The sequence below is a fragment of the Maniola jurtina genome, chromosome 14 (genome assembly GCF_905333055.1).
Source record: "Maniola jurtina chromosome 14, ilManJurt1.1, whole genome shotgun sequence".
Lineage (NCBI taxonomy): Eukaryota > Metazoa > Arthropoda > Insecta > Lepidoptera > Nymphalidae > Maniola > Maniola jurtina.
The window spans coordinates 11,723,750-11,743,137 of NC_060042.1; the positions used below are offsets into that span (position 1 = coordinate 11,723,750).

At 37.4% G+C, this 19,388-nt stretch overlaps 4 protein-coding genes across 5 annotated transcripts; 1 reads left to right on the plus strand and 3 right to left on the minus strand.

The window, feature by feature from the left end:
* Positions 1–255: 255 nt before the first annotated feature.
* On the minus strand, positions 256–2,162 carry LOC123872031 (60S ribosomal protein L22-like). The gene is made up of 3 exons (XM_045916146.1): positions 2,058–2,162; positions 1,684–1,969; positions 256–450 (listed from the first exon to the last, which is right to left on the minus strand). Exons 2-3 carry the CDS (start codon positions 1,958–1,960, stop codon positions 287–289), a joined length of 441 nt encoding a protein of 146 aa, XP_045772102.1. The 5' UTR covers positions 1,961–1,969; positions 2,058–2,162; the 3' UTR covers positions 256–286.
* A 2,758-nt stretch (positions 2,163–4,920) lies between these two features.
* LOC123872029 lies at positions 4,921–6,359 on the plus strand. Its single transcript, XM_045916145.1, has one exon. It carries the CDS (start codon positions 5,604–5,606, stop codon positions 6,054–6,056), a length of 453 nt encoding a protein of 150 aa, XP_045772101.1. The 5' UTR covers positions 4,921–5,603; the 3' UTR covers positions 6,057–6,359.
* A 936-nt stretch (positions 6,360–7,295) lies between these two features.
* LOC123872026 (E3 ubiquitin-protein ligase RING1) lies at positions 7,296–11,193 on the minus strand. 2 transcript variants are annotated; one of them, XM_045916142.1, is made up of 4 exons: positions 10,349–11,193; positions 9,482–9,654; positions 9,063–9,235; positions 7,296–8,614 (listed from the first exon to the last, which is right to left on the minus strand). In XM_045916142.1, the coding sequence occupies exons 1-4, from the start codon at positions 11,098–11,100 to the stop codon at positions 8,570–8,572; spliced, it is 1,143 nt and encodes a 380-aa protein (XP_045772098.1). In that variant the 5' UTR covers positions 11,101–11,193; the 3' UTR covers positions 7,296–8,569. The 2 variants fall into 2 exon arrangements, with proteins under 2 accessions (XP_045772098.1, XP_045772097.1); XM_045916141.1 differs by having other exon boundaries at positions 9,054–9,235.
* A 1,152-nt stretch (positions 11,194–12,345) lies between these two features.
* On the minus strand, positions 12,346–17,405 carry LOC123872027 (putative uncharacterized protein DDB_G0271606). The gene is made up of 2 exons (XM_045916143.1): positions 17,166–17,405; positions 12,346–13,151 (listed from the first exon to the last, which is right to left on the minus strand). Exons 1-2 carry the CDS (start codon positions 17,181–17,183, stop codon positions 12,417–12,419), a joined length of 753 nt encoding a protein of 250 aa, XP_045772099.1. The 5' UTR covers positions 17,184–17,405; the 3' UTR covers positions 12,346–12,416.
* Between the last annotated feature and the right edge of the window lie 1,983 nt (positions 17,406–19,388).

A 19,388-nucleotide genomic window follows, 5' to 3' on the forward strand; every position in this document is an offset into this window, starting at 1 on the left:
AAAATTAAAATGTGTTTAAATTTTCAAAGTAAGATAACTATACCAAGTGGGGTATCATATGAAAGGGCTTTACCTGTATATTCTAAAACAGATTTTTATTTATTTTTATGCATGATTGTTTTTGATTTATCGTGCAAAATTACCCGAGTACGGAACCCTCAGTGCGCGAGTCTGACTCGCACTTGGCCGGTTTTTTTTTTGGATAGGACTTTTACGTTTAGCAGTACACTTAAACCATAAAAATAAAAAGCGGCATTTAGTGTAAAACTAATTTATTAGCAACAGGTTAATCCTCATTGTCCTCGTTGTCGCTGTCCGCGTTGATGTTGAAGTAGCGCAGCTCGTAGGAGTCGTGCGCAGACGCCACCACGCGCAGCCAGTCACGCAGGTTGTTCTTCTTGAGGTAGCGCTTTGTCAAGTATTTCAAGTACCTCTTGGAGAAGGGAATGTCTGTAACAGAAAATATATACATATTATATGATTGAGCTGTATAGCTGTATATATAGCTGTGGTAGCCTAGTGGTTAGAACGTCCGCCTTCGAATCGGAGGTCGGAGGTTCGATCCCGGGCACGCACCACTAACTTTTCAGTTATGTGCGTTTTAAGCAATTAAATATCACTTGCTTTAACGGTGAAGGAAAACATCGTGAGGAAACCTGCATGCCTGAGAGTTCTCCATGTTCTCAAAGGTGTGTGAAGTCTGCCAATCCGCATTGGGCCAGCGTGGCAGACTATGGCCTAAACCCTTCTCATTCTGAGAGGAGACCCGTACTCAGTAGTGGGGCAGAAATGGGTTGATCATGATGATGATGATATGATTGAAGCCCTATGAATTCATCAATTTAAGGACCTTGATGCGATGATTCAAGGACACCTCTTTTTTTACCCAACTATGACAAAGCTAAAAGGAAGGGTTATAGTTTTATAGGCTTGTGCTTGACGACAATCATGCTTGAAAAAGCAATGATGAGGTCTATGTTGGAGCGATAGCGAGCCTAGAAGATGCCTATTCACTCTTGTTTTGAAGATATTTAGGTTATATGTGGTAGGAAACCCAGACATCGGAAGGGCATTCCACACCTTAGCGGTTTGTATCAGAAACATTACTGATTATTCCTTAACTTACTTAAGAGGTAAACCAGTAGCTTCTTGCTGAAATGCATAAGAGAACCTTGTTACCGCAAAGTAACAATGAAATCATGATAAAAATTAAATCTAACTTCAAAAGGTCTAAAGCGCCATGGAAATCAAAAAGATATAATACCCTGTATCAATTAAAATAACAGGAGCATCAATATGATATTCCGAGATACTAGGTTATTGTAAGGAATAGAAACATTCAACCTAATCATGGCTCAACAGTGAAGTGATTGAGTAAAATGAACTAAAACAAACTTGTTACATGACTGCATAATGAACTGACAAGATAAAGAGGATGGCTGGTAGTGCTAGATGAGGTAGGCTAGGGACAGGTTTGTGGTGTTCACTAGAGGTCTATGTTCAACAATAGAAGTCCAATGCTGATATATTTGTAGTTCATTGAGAGAATCGTTAACTATAACCATTTACCACCAAGCAAGTAAACAAAACCTCATTCACTTCGGTAAGCCAAAATTCATTTTATAGATTTCTGGGGTAACTAGTCTAGATACTCGTTTTAATATTACATAGTTTACATCTTACCTGCACTGATAACGATTTTCGTCTTATCCCTCGCGATGACAACGTGATTGCCCAGGTTATTTGTTTTGCCCTCAACCTTTACACGTTCTTTTAAGTATTTCTCGAAATTGCCCACCTCCAGAATGCTGTCTTCAGCTGGATGTGTGCAATCAATCGCGAATTTAAGACTTATTTTCCTTCGCTGGCCCTTGCCGCGGATTTTACCCCCTTTGACTCCCTTTTTACCAGTCTTTTGGTGAAGTTGGCCTTTCTTGGCCGCGGGCTTTGTTACTGCCATTTCGGCAACCTGAAATATAAAATGTAATTTTCTATTTATGATGCGACCACTATTTATTGAATAACTATTTTCTCAAGAATTTTAACAAATAACCTACAGAACACGTGTTACAGTCGCCGTAAAACTTGCAAAATGGCCGACTTTAATTTTTGATGACAGGATGACAGTGTCATAATTTGATCTGTAATGTTGGTATTTGCATAGAGCATTGTCTATGGCATAAAGGTTTCTGTACACACGCACTAGTAATTACCTTGGCCTATTATTGGCGCCAGTATTGGTGCGATATATCGCCAATCCCTTGGCCAATGGAAGGGCCACAGACAGCGAATAGAGAATGACGGGGCGGAGATGAACCAGACCGTGGAGGAAAGGCCGGCCGCCCATGTAGACTGTAATACAAGTCCAAGCAAACAGCAAATCAGTCTGTACCTACTCAAAAGTACAAGCATAGTAACGGGTGATTCATTTAGAGGTATTTTTTTAAATTAAAAAAATAAAAGAATAAATTCAATTTTATTTTATAATCTTTATTATCATACAAAAGAACCATTCTTTACAATTATTTCTAAAAGATAATTTCTTTTAAATGTTGTCCGTGACTACGGTTAACATGGTCCCTTCTGAAGTTCCAATTTTCAATGACTTGTGTGAGTATTTCGAGAAGTAACAAGAGTGAATAGGCACCTTCTAGGTAAACGCGTCACATCTTAGACCACATCATCACTTTCCATCAGGTGTGATTGTGGTCAAGCGCTTGCCTATCGTGAATAAAAAAAAAAAAAAAAAAAAAAAAAGTATTTGGCCAATGACTCGAGTAATATTGGTCTCCAATGCCTAAATCGTAGCTGGCTTATCCATGTAGACTTTGGACTTTACATAGCCCCAAATGAAAAAGGCAAGAGGTGTGATGTCACATGATCTAGATCTAGCCAGCCATTTCACTGGTCCAAAGCGTCAAATGATCTGTTCGCCGAATCGTTCTCGCAGTAAAGCCATGGTTTCACGGGCTGTATGGCAAATGGCACCATCTTATAAGAACCAAATTTCGTTGAGACCACGGGCTTCAATTTCAGGTATCAAATAGTCTGTTGAATACGACAACGTTGTTGAATCCGACAGGCCAAGCTCTTGAGAACGGCGACGAATCGACACTTTTCGGTCTTCGCGTACGCTCGTCGCTACCGTCCCTATATTTCCTTCACTACGTGCTGGATGTGGTCTATTTGGTCGAGTATTATCCAATAATGAAAATTGGGTCTCAAACATACTGATAATAGAGCGAATTGTTCGTTCGATAGGCCGATTATGTGGACCATAAGTTGCTCTAAGCGCCCGATACACATTCCTCGTAGAACGCCCATTTTCGTAAATAAAGTTGAACAATTTGTAGACGCTGTGACGGGCTAAGTCTTTCGATTATGAAATGTCAAACACTACTGAACAGGAATGCCACTTCAGTTGACACAACGCATGCGCGATCTGCAATTAAATCCCCACCACAAAAAGTACCTCTAAATGAATCACCCGTTACAAGAGTTTGCTATCGTGCATGAAGTAAACTTTTGCACTTTTGAAATTGAACATCTTTTATATTTTTTATCGGACTAAGGCGAAGCACAAAGGAGCGCAGTGTATTTGTTAAATACTTATTTAGAACACTGCGCAACCTTTTGAAACAAAAATGCAATAACAGCTATTAGATTAGATCAATCAAATGCATCTACCACTTGTTCAGAATACCTTTCCAATCGAGAAGAACCTGCAAGAAACTTGGCGGTTGCTCTTTCCAAAGATTCGATTTCTATTATAATATTAATTAACTACTTGTTATTGTGTTAATGTATTAGGTAGGTACAGAAGTTGCTTTCAATATCTTGTAATTCACCATAACTATATGTAGAACCAGACAGTCCTACAATATAATTAAAGCCTCACAATAGCTCAAAAGTCAGGGGACGGACAGCAATAGGTACGAGTACGAAAGGTCAGACTTTCAAACCATACCACAACGGGTACAAATTCGACAGCAGTACAACCATAAATGGCGACCCCACACCGGATACCGTAGCGTTGGAAGACCTCCCGCTAGGTGGTCGACGACATCAAACGAGTCGCAGGGAGCCGCTGGATTCAGGAGGCGCAAGACCGTGGCGTGGCGAAGAGAGACATTATGTCAAAATATAGACGTCTATCGGTTGATAATAATGATTACTAAATTATAATTTTAGTGATAGATTATATCTTACGAAAGCCCGTGTTGGACTTAGGCACTTATAATACAAGGTAGATCATGGGTATCTCTTAAGCTAGGAGCAGGTACATAGCTCATGACATTACATAGATACAGAACTCAATGTTATAAAAATTAAAATATTATGTGTTTGTCCCCATTTATCAAATACCAACAGCTTTAAAAATAAAAGCATCTATAAAACGGGTTTCTAATAAAGCGCGCTTAAAAGTAGTTTTTTTAATGTTACGATCCAGTTTGGATTCCAGTTATCCTTCGGCAGTCGGCATACTTAAAGTTGAAAGGAACTATGGCAGGGTATAGAATTTAAAAGCTTAGGAATTAGGTACTAAGCCAAATTAGGTGCTATTTGAAGAGAGGCTAAGAAATTAATTCTCAATTATATTTATATGCATACCTAGGTACACCTACTTCCTATACTCCTGATTTTCAATTTAATTTTATCCAAGTTCATGGATCATCTTTGTTTCCAAATTCCATTCAAATCATCATCATCAAGTTTAGTCATTTGGCTTATTACTGTATACTATCTGACAAACATACATTTCTGAAGTATCTACGTAGGTACTTCTCATCAGGGCTGTGTAGCTGTTTAACAAACTTTCTTTTAGATCAAAATATTCTTTAACGTCTCTGTACTGAATTTTACCTCTTTTCAAACAAAAATTAAGATTCAAGTAAATTCCTATTAGGGCAGTGAATCAACGATGCATTACGCAGTCATCTCACATCATAAAGCAGCAAACTACTGCCAACAAGGAGGACGCATATAACTATTGTTTTCTTGCCCCGATATTCCCATGAATGAATCGCGGCTTGCCGAGGCGAGGTCACGACGGTGATTTTTTTTACCTGGCGTGATGTAAGCCTCTGTCTTTTGATTCGAGTTGTACGTTCTCTTAATTTAAAAGATTTACCTGTTTCGTAAAATATGAGTTGAATTCTTCGAATTAATCGCGCGATGAGTGTCGTTTGATTATAATACTTCGTACCTAGATTCTTATGTGTAGGTTTGTTTAAGTGTTTTGTGGATAAACTAGCGCATGCGTATAATATTCTTATCACCATGTCGTGAACTTGTGAAACCGCGGCACACAAACGCAGTTTATTTGCGTTTGAAAACAGTTCACTCGAGTCGTGACCGAGTGATGTGATGTGAAACTATTTTTGAGCAGTTAACCTCACTTCCTCAACCAAGTTTATATACGGTGATTCATAGATTCAGCTGTGTGATTTGTGATTTTGAATTATCTATATTAGAAGTTTAATAATCGATTTAATAAAAGAAATACAACGCTGTGTTTTAAAAATGTTAGACGTAATGCCGTGTCATAATCGATAAGAAACTGAAGATGGAAACAATAAAAGTGTTCTACAGATGATATTAAAATGGATAAATGTTTTGCCGCGTGCGGCTGTGACGATCTCGAGGGAATAACAAAATCTGATTTGGATCGCTTCACTGATAAAATAGAAAATGTTCTCAACGATGAAAAAGGGCGGAGACTCTTCAGAAACTTCATGTTTTCCAGCAACATGAGACACGGGCGAAAGGCTTTGGACTTATATGAGAACATCGAGAGATTGCTAAGTTCTACAGAGGACCCCGAAAGTGCGTCTTTTCGGCGTTATTTACGAGAATACGATCGTGTGATCGATGCAGCGGAGAGAATTGAAGAGCTAGACTTTGCTACTATGGAAAGACTGGTGATCGCGCGCGATTCAGAAAATAAAGAAGAAATGGCCGAAGTATTAAAAGCTTTAAAACTAGAAGTAACCAAAGCACTTAGAAGGGAATACAGCGCGTTTAGAATACGTTTTGTACCGTCCAAACACAACTGAATTAAAGTTTTAGGGAATGAACTGAGTAACTGTGCCTTGCTTCATCAGGCGTTCATAATTCGCGCCAATAATTTTCTTAGGGTTAAAGTACACTCATGCACAGTTTTCTTCAACAAACGAACAAAGGGTAGAAACAGAAAATAATTAATCTAATATTTTGCGATGTGCCCAAGGAAATCCATTTCCATTTATCACAAAAACCTGTACCTGCCTCAATTTCAACAGAATTTGTATTTTTTGTTTTTATTATCATTAAAATAATGATAATTAAACTCATAGTGAGAAATAAATTATTTTAATGCAGTCTTATTTCTTTATACCTAAATAATCCACAATTGAAAATCCTATTGAAATATGAATCATTTGTGTTTAGGTACTAACTACTCACTCCTAATGCAAAACATGTTATGACCTTTCAGAATCGATTAGCAATGTGAATGACCTTGGTCATAAAAATGCCAAAAGCTGAAAGCCCCTGTCTCCAGTCTTTAATGTGGATTCCCCCTATTACAATGCCACCAATTTATCTGATGAGATAATAACGTCGCTAGTGGAGAATTTGGTTTCGCTATGTTTAAGAAATTCACCAAGAAAAAATAGAATTAAAATTCTTTCAACATAGCGAAGTTTCAATACTAGTTGATGCACGCGACTTTTGTACGCGTGAATTTTGAAATGACAGCTGTCGCAGCTCTAGTTCCAATTTTGGCCACGGGCAGATATAAGTTGGCGGCACTGTAGTAGGTGGAATTCACATTAGATTGGAGGGAGCTTTATGAAGTCGGTCGCGCGCATGCAAACCAAACGCACATTATTTTGTGTACTTTACAGTCTACACTTATACCACACCCATGTTGCAGTAGGTACCAATATGTATTGTGTGAGTTATCAATAGTATGCGCAAGTGACATCGGCATAGCAAGAATTTCGGCCTAAAAATTGTAATTCACACCTACCCACATTTTAGAGATTGGCGAAAATATTTTTCATAAATATGAAGTATTGTGTAAGTCCTAACTGTATAAATTGATAGCACTTGTGTGCTATCAATTTATACAGTTAGTTATCCATCTGTGGTTCTCCAATCTGAAATCTGAATCCCAGATAACATGGTCATTGGTGCAAAATGATGGAGTATTGATAGGTCCATGGCAATAGCGCATTTTCTCGGTTTTGGATTGGACTAGTCATAAATCAATCGCCACTAGGCAAAGTTTTGTGGAAATAAGTAAGAAAATATTAGGTTAAAAGTCATTTAATTATAATTGCACATTAGTCTTGTACATTCATCTAATATTATTTACTCATTACTATATTGAATACAACCATTTGTCGAAAATAATATTATAGTCTGCGATAGTAAATGCATTGTATAAAAACGAAATGTTACAATTGTACAACCAATGTAAAATAAATAATATTTACGTCAATTTTCGAAAAGGAACAAATTATTTATTTTCCCATTTTTATTTAAATAAATATTGTACAAAATTCCTGCCTGAGTTTATTTGCCATGAATAATAATAATAAATAATATTCAAATACCTACCTATTTCATACTCTTTTAATTTATTATGACAACATTAAAAACATTTCATCTAACAATATTATTAAGTATTTTATTGTTATAATCATACCTATAATATGTTAAATGATTATTATAATCATTTCACTTTTCAGGATTTTTGAAGAGAGATAGATTCTGGCTAATTTATTGGACATCTGTGTTAAATACATAAAACTATATCAAAGTTGAGTCAATAAGTAAAATAAACTAAAGTATATGTAGGCCATTCAAAATACGCATCATTTTAATATTTTGTATTTCGAATCACATCTGGTGCTAATTCGAATGTACCCTTGTACACAAATCTCACTAAATTGATAGGGCCAAAGATAGCACTAATTTCTTCCGAAAAGGCTGTTTTACGCCAGAGCAAAATAGCGCGGCTTTTAAATCAAATAAACTTTTACAAGTACTTTTGAATCGTCAAATGCATTTACCACTTGTTCGACATATTTTTCCTGCTGAGAAGAGCCCGCAAGAAATTCGGCGGTTGCTCAGTTTAAAGATTCGATTTACAATAATAATATGGCCAATGGCCACGTATAAAAGTAATTGCAGTCCCTCGCTGGAGCGAGCTTTGAGTCAAACCACGCTCACGTATTTGATTTATCATGCAAAATGTCAGAAAAAATACCTGAGTACGGAACCCTCGGTGCGCGAGTCTGACTCGCACTTAGCCAGTTCTTTTTACAGTTATCCTGGTTGTAGTGTGTACTATTTAGTATCATATCAAATAAATATTATTTCAATCATACATGCATTTTAAAACAATTATTCTTACAATTAAATTTTCGATCATACCAAATAGCTATCTTATCATTATCACATAATGAAAAAAGAGTCCATGGCTCATTTTGACATTTAGAATATTTAAGTAATTTCCTTAGAATTAACACTTCATATACCATTTTAGTTATAATATGAATAACTAAAATGTGATTCACTTCTAGGTTTTCTTCCACGAGTAGTACATCTCCAGTGGTTTGTTCACCTGCAATGAAGAGAATGAAAATGTTTACAAGTAAATTTAAAACTATACAAATAATTGGCATGATTATCAAATTTTTATCAACAAGAAGATAAAGTTGAAAACTAAAACCCGACTGCGATTGTCTTAATAATCGCTAAATATTATAGTAAAATTGTTTTCTGTCACTTGGTATATTTTAATGTTGTGTAGGAGATTTATATTTATGAACTCAGAATTTTTTTCTCTTTCATTTGACACCCCACTCGATACAATAGCAAAAAAAAAATATTGGAGACCCCCACATTTTTTCATTAACATTTGTTAGAGAACAATTTTTTTTGGTTTTAATGGTCCTTCAGAAATGGAACCCTAAAAATGAATTTAAAAAAAACTATTTCACTTAAATAAAACACACTTAATTTATTTCGGTAGAATATGAAAAATGTAAACTTTTACAGACATAGGTTACCTTCCAGAATTTATCATTGATCTGCCTCAGGGTCTGGGAGCCGGCCAGCGGCACAAACTGTCCGGGAGAAGGCGCCACATATATGCAGAAGTTGAGCAACCGGTACGCTTCAGGCAACTCTGCATCCAGGTCTAGTGTGAGCCGCATTGCTAGATACTTGCTGAGGTGGTCCACTGGAATATAGAGAGTGGAGATATAGATTATTTAAATGATAAGAATTTTGATAAGAAAAGAAAGATAATCTAAAGAGATTAGATTTTGTGAAGTAGTGGTATAATTATAATTTCCATCCATAGGATGTAAGGTAACTCTCTATCTTTCATCAAAATCAGTTAAGCTGTTAGGCTGTGAAAAGCTAGCAGACAGACAGACACACTTACGTATTTATAATAGTAATAAGGAATTGGTACTTATGATACCTGAAGCATTAGCAGTGGTTTTCAAGTAGCGCACGGAGCTGTCCCTCAGGGCTCTCATGAGCTGGTTGTCCCCGGTCATCTCGGTGGGATGTGGTTTGAACACCAGTTCTATCTCATTTGGATTGAGCGGCTCCCCCTCGCCTTCAGTGTCCATTGAGTTCTCGCCTTCAGTTCTGAAATTGGTCACAGAAGTTTTCTTTTTCAAATTGTTCTTTTTTGTTAATTCTAGGCTGCATGCAAACAGTTTTACTTAGTTTGAACTGTAACTTAGTTTGAGCAGAGTTATACATATAAAATGGTAGATTATTTTGACGATTCAAAAGCACTTGTAAAAGTTTGATTGAATAAAAATAATTTGAATTTGAATGACAGATAAACTCACATGTTTGTCGGAATATACCTGACTAGTTTTTGAATATCACTCATGATAGTTTAAGAACTTTAAGAGCTAGCAAGAAACTCAACAGTAACTCTTTTCAAAAGGAAAAACTAGTCTAGTACAAGTCTCTAGGATGCAAGCTATTGCTCTATTTCAAATTTTACTAAGGTTTTTATGTGGTCGAGCCATGAAAAGGCAAATAGACACAGTTTTGCATTTATAATATTAGTGCAAATATAGAATTTAGTATATTGAAGTATTTGTTTATAAAACTGCACTCTAGAGATATCACACAATTACTGCTGCAATAAAACTTTTTATAGACAAGCTATAAGAACATTTCAATGATCAATATTTGTCCATTGATTGGTTGGTTGAAGTAACTTACAAGATTTCTTAAAATTGTCTCTATAGAGAAGCTAAGTCATCATGCCTCTTTAACATGTCTACCTTTAGATTTTTAGAAATCATGTGGATAAACAACTAACCTGCCATCACTAGATTCACTCTCCTCACTGTGTTCCGAAGTCATAATAGATTTAGCTCTCTTTGTGGTGCTTGTGTTTTTCGAGATTGAACTAATATTCGATGGTACCGGGGATGGAGTACTCCTCACTGAAGCAGGGTTGGATGTTGACTGCCCCGCAGGTGTAGGATTACTCACAGAAGATGTAGCATCTTTAGGAACTGATGTACTACCATTGCTTCCATTTTGCGCCGCAGGTTCTGAGGTTCCATTCGTATTAGGTGCGCTACTATTTTCTTCGTGATTTTTTCGAGCCCTTTGAGGTCTATTTTGCGATTGAAGCTTTATTCCTTCAGTAATAGAGTTCACTAAAGAAGCTTGAGAGTGCGACATGTTTATCTTTGCTAGTACACGTTCCTGGTGGGCTTCATATTCATCTCTGCTGGGGTAAATCTTAGATATAAGCAGATCGAAGTTGGGATCGGGACGTAAGGATCTCTTTGAGACCAGTTTCTTGCGACACGTCGGGCATTCCTTATTCCCGGACCGCAGAGCGGTTATTATACAATCGGAGCAGAATCTATGCAAACACTCCTTTGTAGTCATCGTCTTCTTCAGCATATCCAAACAAATTGGGCACATCAATTCACTATGCAAGCTACGTGGGGACACAGCTATTTCGGTGGCATCTGTTATCACCTCTTGTGGGGTACGGTGGAGCTCGTACAGGGACAGCTCCCATGTTTTGTTCTGCGAGGGCTCCGTTGAAGACATTTTGGATGTAATTTTATTCTGTTTTAAAAAATAATAAACATTCTCCGATTGACAATATGCACCGCTTCCGCCATATTTTTATTCTCAAATATTTTTGACAATGACAACTTAATACTTATCATTGCCAACATTGAAAAACGGTCAGTGCTTTCACTTACGAATTTGGTTTTACCCCAGTTTCTGCATGAATAATTCACCCTTAAAATGCTCTATTTTTTTGAAATACCCTGATTTAGGGTGGAATCCACGTTAAGTATTGTTAAACAACATCATTTCACATTTTTGATATTACGATCCTACGTGTTAAGCCATAGCTAATATTATTTGTTTCGCCCTTAAATAGGGCGAAATCTCAAAAAGTGGAAACACTGCAAGTGATTGACCTTGTGACAGATGACAAAATGAGCTGACATTGACATATAAATATCAAAGACTCAAAACTTTAAATGTCTATGGAATAATAGGGAAGCTATTCACGACTAGATCTTCACGACACGGTCGGGACTCGGGTTGGAAGACTCGTCATGTTTGTCCGACTCACTCTGACCAAAACCCGTGTCTGTGACCCATATTTCGAAAATCGAAAATTCTGTTGACCAATCATTGCAATGCATAAGGCGTCATCCTAATACAACGCGAATACGCGATCATCGCAAGTTCACGCGAATTTTACTCGTACGAACGCGAGATCGTACTGACAAAAGATTCGCGTTATGATCGCGCATTCGCGTTGCATGACAACGCCCCGTCTATATTCTATCTATATAATAATAAAATCGAGCTATCTATATAATAATAATATGAATATCGATGGCATTAGGCTATACTGATTGGTACTTGGTAGGGCCACAGTTTTAGTAGGGCTTATTTATAGTGTAGTAGGGCTACTCCCAAAGCGTGTCGATTTTTATAATCCGTGGCTAGGTTCCTTTTTTTATGATAGGTGGGTCACCTGATGGTAAGTGATTACCGCCGCTCATGAACATTAATTTGCAGCACCAGAGGTACCGCCGATGCGTGCTGGCCTTTCAGGAATCTATAGGTCCGCCTCTTAATAACCCTATGCAGTAATCTAGTGGTAGTGGGAACGGAGAACACCGCCCATCTAATACCTAAAAAATTGTTTCAAAATAAAGATCTAGTCCCGTTGAAAGCTGATTTTGACGAAGGCAAATTAGGAAAATGCTATAATATAATAATAAGGAAAAAATAAAATGGTCACATTATTTTGGTTTTCAACTTTTATTTAAAATTTCCTATAAGTAGGGTCCGACAAGTCGTCAAGGTATTAGTGTTACGCTCAAAATCACAGTGCACTACTGAACGGGCACCCAAATCGTGTTACCGTTGCTCACAGCCTGATTTTGATTGTTGTTTTGGTTATTCAGGGGAATGAATGTGTACACATTATTTTCACCTGGTTTCGGTACTAGGATAGCTTGTCCGTGTTGCTGGCCAGTAGGTGACACCTGCACTTGATTAGGTTGGCTCGTGATAACCGTCTGCTGGCCCCCAGGTGTCACTAAAAAGGCTTGTTGGCCAGGTTGGCTGACCAACACTTGTTGGTTTGATGGCTTTGCAACAAGTACTTGTTGTTGGTTCGATGGCTTTGCAACAAGCACTTGTTGTTGGTTTGATGGGTTGTAGAGTACAGCTTGTTGATTAGGTTGATTTGGCTGGACTACATACACCCCTTGTTGGTTTGATTGAGGCTGATTTTGTGGTACAACAATCGTTTGCTGAGGTTGATTTGGTTGTGCCACAACCGTTTGCAAAGGTTGACTTTGGCGAACAATGATTGGCTGTTGGTTCGGTTGTTGATTCGTGGGGTTTATTTTAAGGACAGAGTTTGTTGGCACCCCTTGATCAGAATTTTGTTGTATTTGGATAGGGGCGTCGTTATTTAATTGATTGTTGTTGTTCTTGTCTCCGTCATTGTTGAGGTTATTGAAGGCATCAGCCGGAATGAAAACTCCGGATATAACGTATTTATCTTTGTCTTGCGCAGGGAAGCCATTTGTCGCTAGGGCAAGGCACGATAGAACTGCCAACTAGAAAAAGATAAAACTCATAAGAAAAAGGAAAATCACTATTAAAAACCTAGGTATTTTAAACTATAAAATCGTACCTAGGTCTTCTAATTTGAAATCGATTCAAATTACTTAGTCAATAAAAAGTAATTATTAAAATGATGAAAGTACTGTAATCAAAATAGTAATTGTTTTAACGAGTTATTTAACGTTCAAAAGTATAAAGAAAATATAAAATTACGTACCAATATTTTCACTTCCATGTTTGAGATATGAAAAGTGATTTGAAAATAGTTAACGGCCAATATATAGGCAAAGAGCTAATAGAGTTATAATTACTAAATCGATTAACGGTTAATTACCTATCCCCAAGGCATTTCCCAAAAAAATGTAATATGTAGTTGGAAACCACTTAATTGGGTATCATTTAATAATAACGATTATGGGGGTTTTGTCAAGAAGCTATTAATATATTATCCGAGCCGGATATTGTATTATCATGATCATCATAATGAATAACTCAACTCCTCGCAGAATGCGAAGAGTTTAGGCCATATTTTTTCACACGGACTTCACACACCTTTTGATAACATTATGGAACTCTCAGACATGCTGGTTCACTCACGATAGTTTCCTTCACCGTTAAAGTTAGTGATATTCAATCGCTTAAAATGCACATAACTCCAAAAACTTAGAGATGTGTGCCCGGGATCGAGTCCTCGAGCTCCTAATTCTACGACCACCGCTTATTTAGGCTATCACCGGATGTTGGTAGACTAAAATATGATAAGAACTGAGAAGTGAGAACAGCCAGTCCGTTAGGCACATGATCCTAATGTATTAAGAAATAGCTATTATGTAGGTACCTAAATAATATTATTTGCCTTTTGGAAATTAATTAATTAAAAAATTAGGGATACTGCCTGCTGAGTTTTTTGCCGGTTTTTTACGACAGATTCTGCATTTATTTCCACTAGTTCCTAGACTATTTGGTTCGTGATTAGATAAAGAATGATGAATATTGATTAAGGTATAAGCTAATCAAACCAAATTCGTGTTGTGCGTATTCTAATTTCAGCAAAAAAATAGCTATTTTTACACCTACGTGCAGCACGGTAGACTTTTCTTGTTTGGAAGTTTCCACGCACCCAAAAGAAAACTCTTTTTTCAGTTTTAGTTTCTTTTTAGCAGTTTATTTTAAGACCACTGTTAACTATGCATTCTGAGAATCAACTATTCTTTTTAAAATTTTCACTTATCGTAATGGTCTACTACAGTGCATTCAGCAGTGGCACAATTAATTTAATACGGACGCAATTTAATTTATATCTCTTGTTGAAGTAGCTCTATCGAAGTGATCGGAGTATCGAAAATATCTAAAGGCTCGTAGGCACCCATTCATCGTCCTCATGATCATCAACCAATCGTCTCTCCTTTCATAATGAGAAAGGTTGGGCAGTAGGTAGTTCTCTATCACTGACATTATAGAGAACTCAGACATGCAGGTTTCCTCACGATGTTTTCCTTAGCAAGTTATATTTAATGGCTTAAAACACCCCTTTTCCGGAAAGTTCCCGGAATCGAACGCCGGATTGGAAGGTTGACGTCTTAAAAACTAAGCTATCACTGCTTTTTACGAAAAAATTAGTCAAGTGCGAAAAGAGCCCACAACAAAATTCAGCTCACAAAAAAGTATACTTTTTTTAATAAATCGTTTCGAGTCTTGTATGGAGATTGAAATAGAAACACCGAAACACCATCCTTAAAAGACGATATATCTCCGCTTCACTCTACTCTGCAGATGTGCGTTGCGCCTAAGAATATATTATGCCTAGTGGGTGCCAAAGTGCTAAGCCAGCTGTCATCATTACGTTGGCTAGTAGCCAGTCTATTCGGCCTGGGAGCTTGTTTGGCGTGGCTACCCGACCTCGTATGCGGTAACTGGTAAGCTTAGGGCGGTTGCGCACTGCATCCGATCCGAATCCGTGACATAAAAACTCGCCAACAAACTGAGATGCAGTTTGGCGAGATATATTCTATGAGGATTTTTTGTGCCTGTAAATTAATAAATTAAAAAAAAAAACTCGGACCGAATTCGGATATTGCCCATGCCCTAATACGATTTCTGACCCTTGCTACTGCTTTGCTGCGCGGATACGTCCAATTTTGAATCTGCGGCGGCGGTCCGAATATTTGATCCAAATTGAAGACTCACGGATGACGGAGAGAAATCGGATGACAGAAGTCGGACCTAGGGCGTCAACAACCATACAAATACTTCTATGAATACTTCGGAGCGTATTTTCACGGATTCGGATCGGATGTAGTGCATAACCATAACCGCTCGAATAACAATCCGGCTGGTAAGCTTATGCAAATTAGGCTTTAACTACCGAGAAGAGAGGACTAATTAGGTATGTGTCTAATCTTGCCTAAGTACTTAAAACTTTGCGTCGGAAGGTAATTACCCCATTTCGTTAGGTTGAATGAAAAATAATGTAAGTAGTACCTACTCGTACTTAGGTACCATGTACGTACATGGTACCTAAGTACGAGTACCTATTCTTGCGGTGTATCATTCTATTTGTCAAATTATAAACACTTTTGACATATCTTTTTTTGCAAAAAAACAACCGGACACAGGTATTTAGGTAGGTTCCTAGTTCCTACATAGTACATACATACCTAAAGCTAGATACAACTATAAAGAGTGTAAATAAGAAATCAAGCGTGGTCGCTTAAAATATATTATTTACTAGGATCTGAATCCTGATTTCCTATTCGTTTTCATTAAGAGTAAGAATAGGTATATTATCTGTATCTTACTGAGTAACCCAAAAAATCTAAATGCTATTAAAATCGACGCAAGCGTAATGCCTTATGCATCATATAATTTAACATCTCGCCCAAACAATACTATTTAGGTATTATCTTGAGTTTTTAAAGTAAATTATTAGAATGGTCATTTGTTTTATTTTCTTGCGAAATTGTCTCAAGGGGAGTGAATCCATTAATTTGACCATGGCTCCGAATATTCTTGAGCCTATATGTCTACTCACCACCAGTCTTGCTAAGCCCTTGCTGGTTATTTACTAGAGCCCGCTGCAGCAAGGCAATTTCCAAGATGATTTTGTAAGAGCACTAACATATACCTATCTTAAAAGTCGTGGATTCTTCACTTTAACACCTATCCATTATTATGGACGCAATGAACAGGAAATTGCATTTCCAACAGGAACAAAAATTGATAAACACCTACTTACGTCTTCATCCATTAACCATTGATATCTACGCGTACCAATCTACAAAGCCTAGCTGGTGTTTCAACCACCTATTCAATATAGTCAATTATTTTAAAATACAGTTACGCGACTTTGGTCACAATAACAAGTACGGAAGAGCTGGAAATTGGTTGATGATTGCATTATTTGTGGAGGTGTTAGGGCGACTGTACTCTCGTTAAGAGCTTATGACGAAACCCTCCGTTCATTATCTCTCACGGTTCGATTGCCACTGTCAATGCATGGTGTCATTAAATACAAGTAGGTATCACCGTTCGCCGTTGAGCAAAAGTCTCATATAAAAGCTCATAATACGAACTTTTTTCCCGGAACGGCGTAAGAGGAAAGAAATCAGTATGATCTATTAGATATGTTTTCCTCTATGCAGATTGGATAGCCAAAGAATACAATTGATAAATATTTGTATGTAAATGACTGTATTATTTTGAATTTTAAACTTTTAGTAGGAGGTATAAAAAAAAATTCTATCCGTCGCAAGAAAGAGTTTGAAAAGGCATGAATACCTAACTTACAAGCTTTGCCCGCGACTTCGTCCGCGGAAATTATTTAATTAATAGCCCATAGCATTCGGGGATAATGTATCTAACAGTGAAAGAATTTTCAGAATCAAATCATTCATTCCGGAGATTAGCTGTCTAGGTACAATCTACATTCAAAGCCAAACTTACAATAACTTAAAATATTAGTGTGGATAAGTTACCCTAAAGCCTTCACAAAATGCTAATATACTTACATTAGCTGTTATCCCCATGCAAAGGATAAAAACCGTTATCTTGGAAAAGCTCAACACAATATTTGCTTTCAGCAAGATAATCAAACAGGTTTTGAGACCATAACAACAAAATAAAAAGTCGATATTATTGTCTTCGGAAAAATCCCGTTCACCAAAATCAGTCTAATCCACTCTTAATCCAGTAAGCCATGCGTGAATTCTTTCAAGACTTGGGCAGACAAAACGCGTCACGGCTTCCATGCAGGCAGACCAAAGAAGAACGTCAGACTAAACTCGTATACGATTTGTAATCAATCAGCCTGTTTGTGTGTCAACGGTTGATCATCGACCTTCCCGAGAGCGCGCCACCACACACAGTCCTCCACCTTCACATACTTCCCGCCATCGTCTCAAGTCAGTATTCTTCTTATTTGTACCGTAACACAAGTTTGCACTGTATGAAACACATCACATAAGGGCTTCATTTCACCTTGCTGGCATCATACCAATACATCATCGTCGATATAATAGACTCCCTGATATCAGGGCACTGAAATGTATGAAGTGACACGTGACCTGGACGGATGTTTTGCACACACACCGACACGATACAGATATATCGTTGCCGACACGTTGTGGGTGACGACGTGTCGGTACCACATCTGCTTCCCATAGAATCATCCCGATAATATCAAGGATGTGTGATATAATTACACAACTACGCATATGTGCGTAAAATGTACACATATTATAAGTCCCTTCCAAGTATAACTTTAACTACTGGGCGTAACCAAAATCTTTTACCAATTTTTCTTTTTTTGCGACGGAAGTAAAGTAAATAAGTGTAACTAATAATTGTCGTCTGCCGTATTAATAGGGAGCTAAGTATAGTTTTCTAGTTGAGGTAGACACTATCTCGCACACGTGAACTTTGTAAAAAAAATTTCAAAAGAAAAATAAAACCGACTTCAAAAACCAAAAACACTAAAAAGTAGAAAATAATTTTTGTTTAGCTACACATGTAATGTACCTAGGTATGAAGTCGAGCGAGCATATTAAAACAAAATTAGAAATCCAAGAGTGAAGCTCGCCCGACTTCATACCTAGGTACATTACATGTGTAGCTAAATAAAAATTATTTTCTACTTTTTAGTGTTTTTGGTTTTTGAAGTCGGTTTTATTTTTCTTTTGAAAATTTTTTATTTCACAATTTTTAGTGGCCCCACTGTACTATAATATGCTATGCCCAGTTAAAACCCTACTGTTTACTAAGCTATTACAGTGATCGCGAGTAATTTGCTCTTATTCATTGAGGAGTTCTGTTCTCCATCTCCGAAGATATTCATCAGATCTTCACCAAATTTATATGGGACCACCTGCACAGTATACCCTTTCAAACAAAAAAAAAATTTCCAAATCGGTCCAGGGGTCTTTGAGTAATCGGGGAACATACATAAAAAAAAATAAAAAAAAAAAAAAAAAAAAAAAGATCCCGACGAATTGAGAACCTCCTCCTTTTTTGGAAGTCGGTTAATAAGGGATGAAAGCTCTGTTTTATCACTACTGGTGTCGGTAACGTGAGGTAATATCGGAGTCGCTCTTAGTGAAGAAACGCCCTAACGCGACTGCAATGGTGCATGGTGCGCTTCACAGTTTGACAACCTTTATAAGATCTAGAACCACATTGGATATACCAGAACACACTGTACCAGGTTGCCATCGCGCGTATTGTCTTTCCAGGGCTTTACAAAAAGGGTGTCTACTGTCTACGCTCTGCTAACCCAGTTTTGGACGGATCAATGACATTGACGTACAACGCGAATGAACTTAATCCTATCCGCGTATAAATTACACTTTTTTCCGCGACTGTCCAATGATGAATCACGATCACAATATATCAGAATATTATGACAATGAAACCAGATTGTCTACCTACCTACTTGAAAATACTACTCTCAGCAGCTTCCGTACCTCAAAAGGAAAATGGGATGAAAAAGGGGGGTTCCGCTTATAGGATCACTTTTTTTTAAATATAAAAAAAGAATATTAGCCATGCTTATCATGACTAATACTCCCCTTTCCCCTCGAATTAAGCGTAAAGCTTGTTCCAGGAGTGGGTACGACAATAGTGCAACGGGTGGGGTTTGAACCGCCGACCTTTCGGAATTCAGTCCGCTCCTTAACCGTTGAGCTATCGAGGCTTTGTTGTCTGTCTGTCTGTCCGTCTGTCGTGCCTGTCAAGAA

Excerpts from the sequence above, each read along its gene's own strand:
- LOC123872031 (XM_045916146.1), bottom strand. The coding sequence starts at position 1,960 with ATGGCAGTAACAAAGCCCGCGGCCAAGAAAGGCCAACTTCACCAAAAG. Across the intron at positions 451-1,683 it reads GAAAATCGTTATCAGTGCAG|ACATTCCCTTCTCCAAGAGG; the intron begins GTAAGATGTAAA and ends TTTCTGTTACAG.
- LOC123872029 (XM_045916145.1), top strand. The coding sequence starts at position 5,604 with ATGGATAAATGTTTTGCCGCGTGCGGCTGTGACGATCTCGAGGGAATA.
- LOC123872026 (XM_045916141.1), bottom strand. The coding sequence starts at position 11,100 with ATGTCTTCAACGGAGCCCTCGCAGAACAAAACATGGGAGCTGTCCCTG. Across the intron at positions 9,655-10,348 it reads AGTGAATCTAGTGATGGCAG|AACTGAAGGCGAGAACTCAA; the intron begins GTTAGTTGTTTA and ends GACCAATTTCAG. Across the intron at positions 8,615-9,053 it reads AATTCTGGAAGGTAACCTAT|GTGAACAAACCACTGGAGAT; the intron begins GTCTGTAAAAGT and ends TCTTCATTGCAG.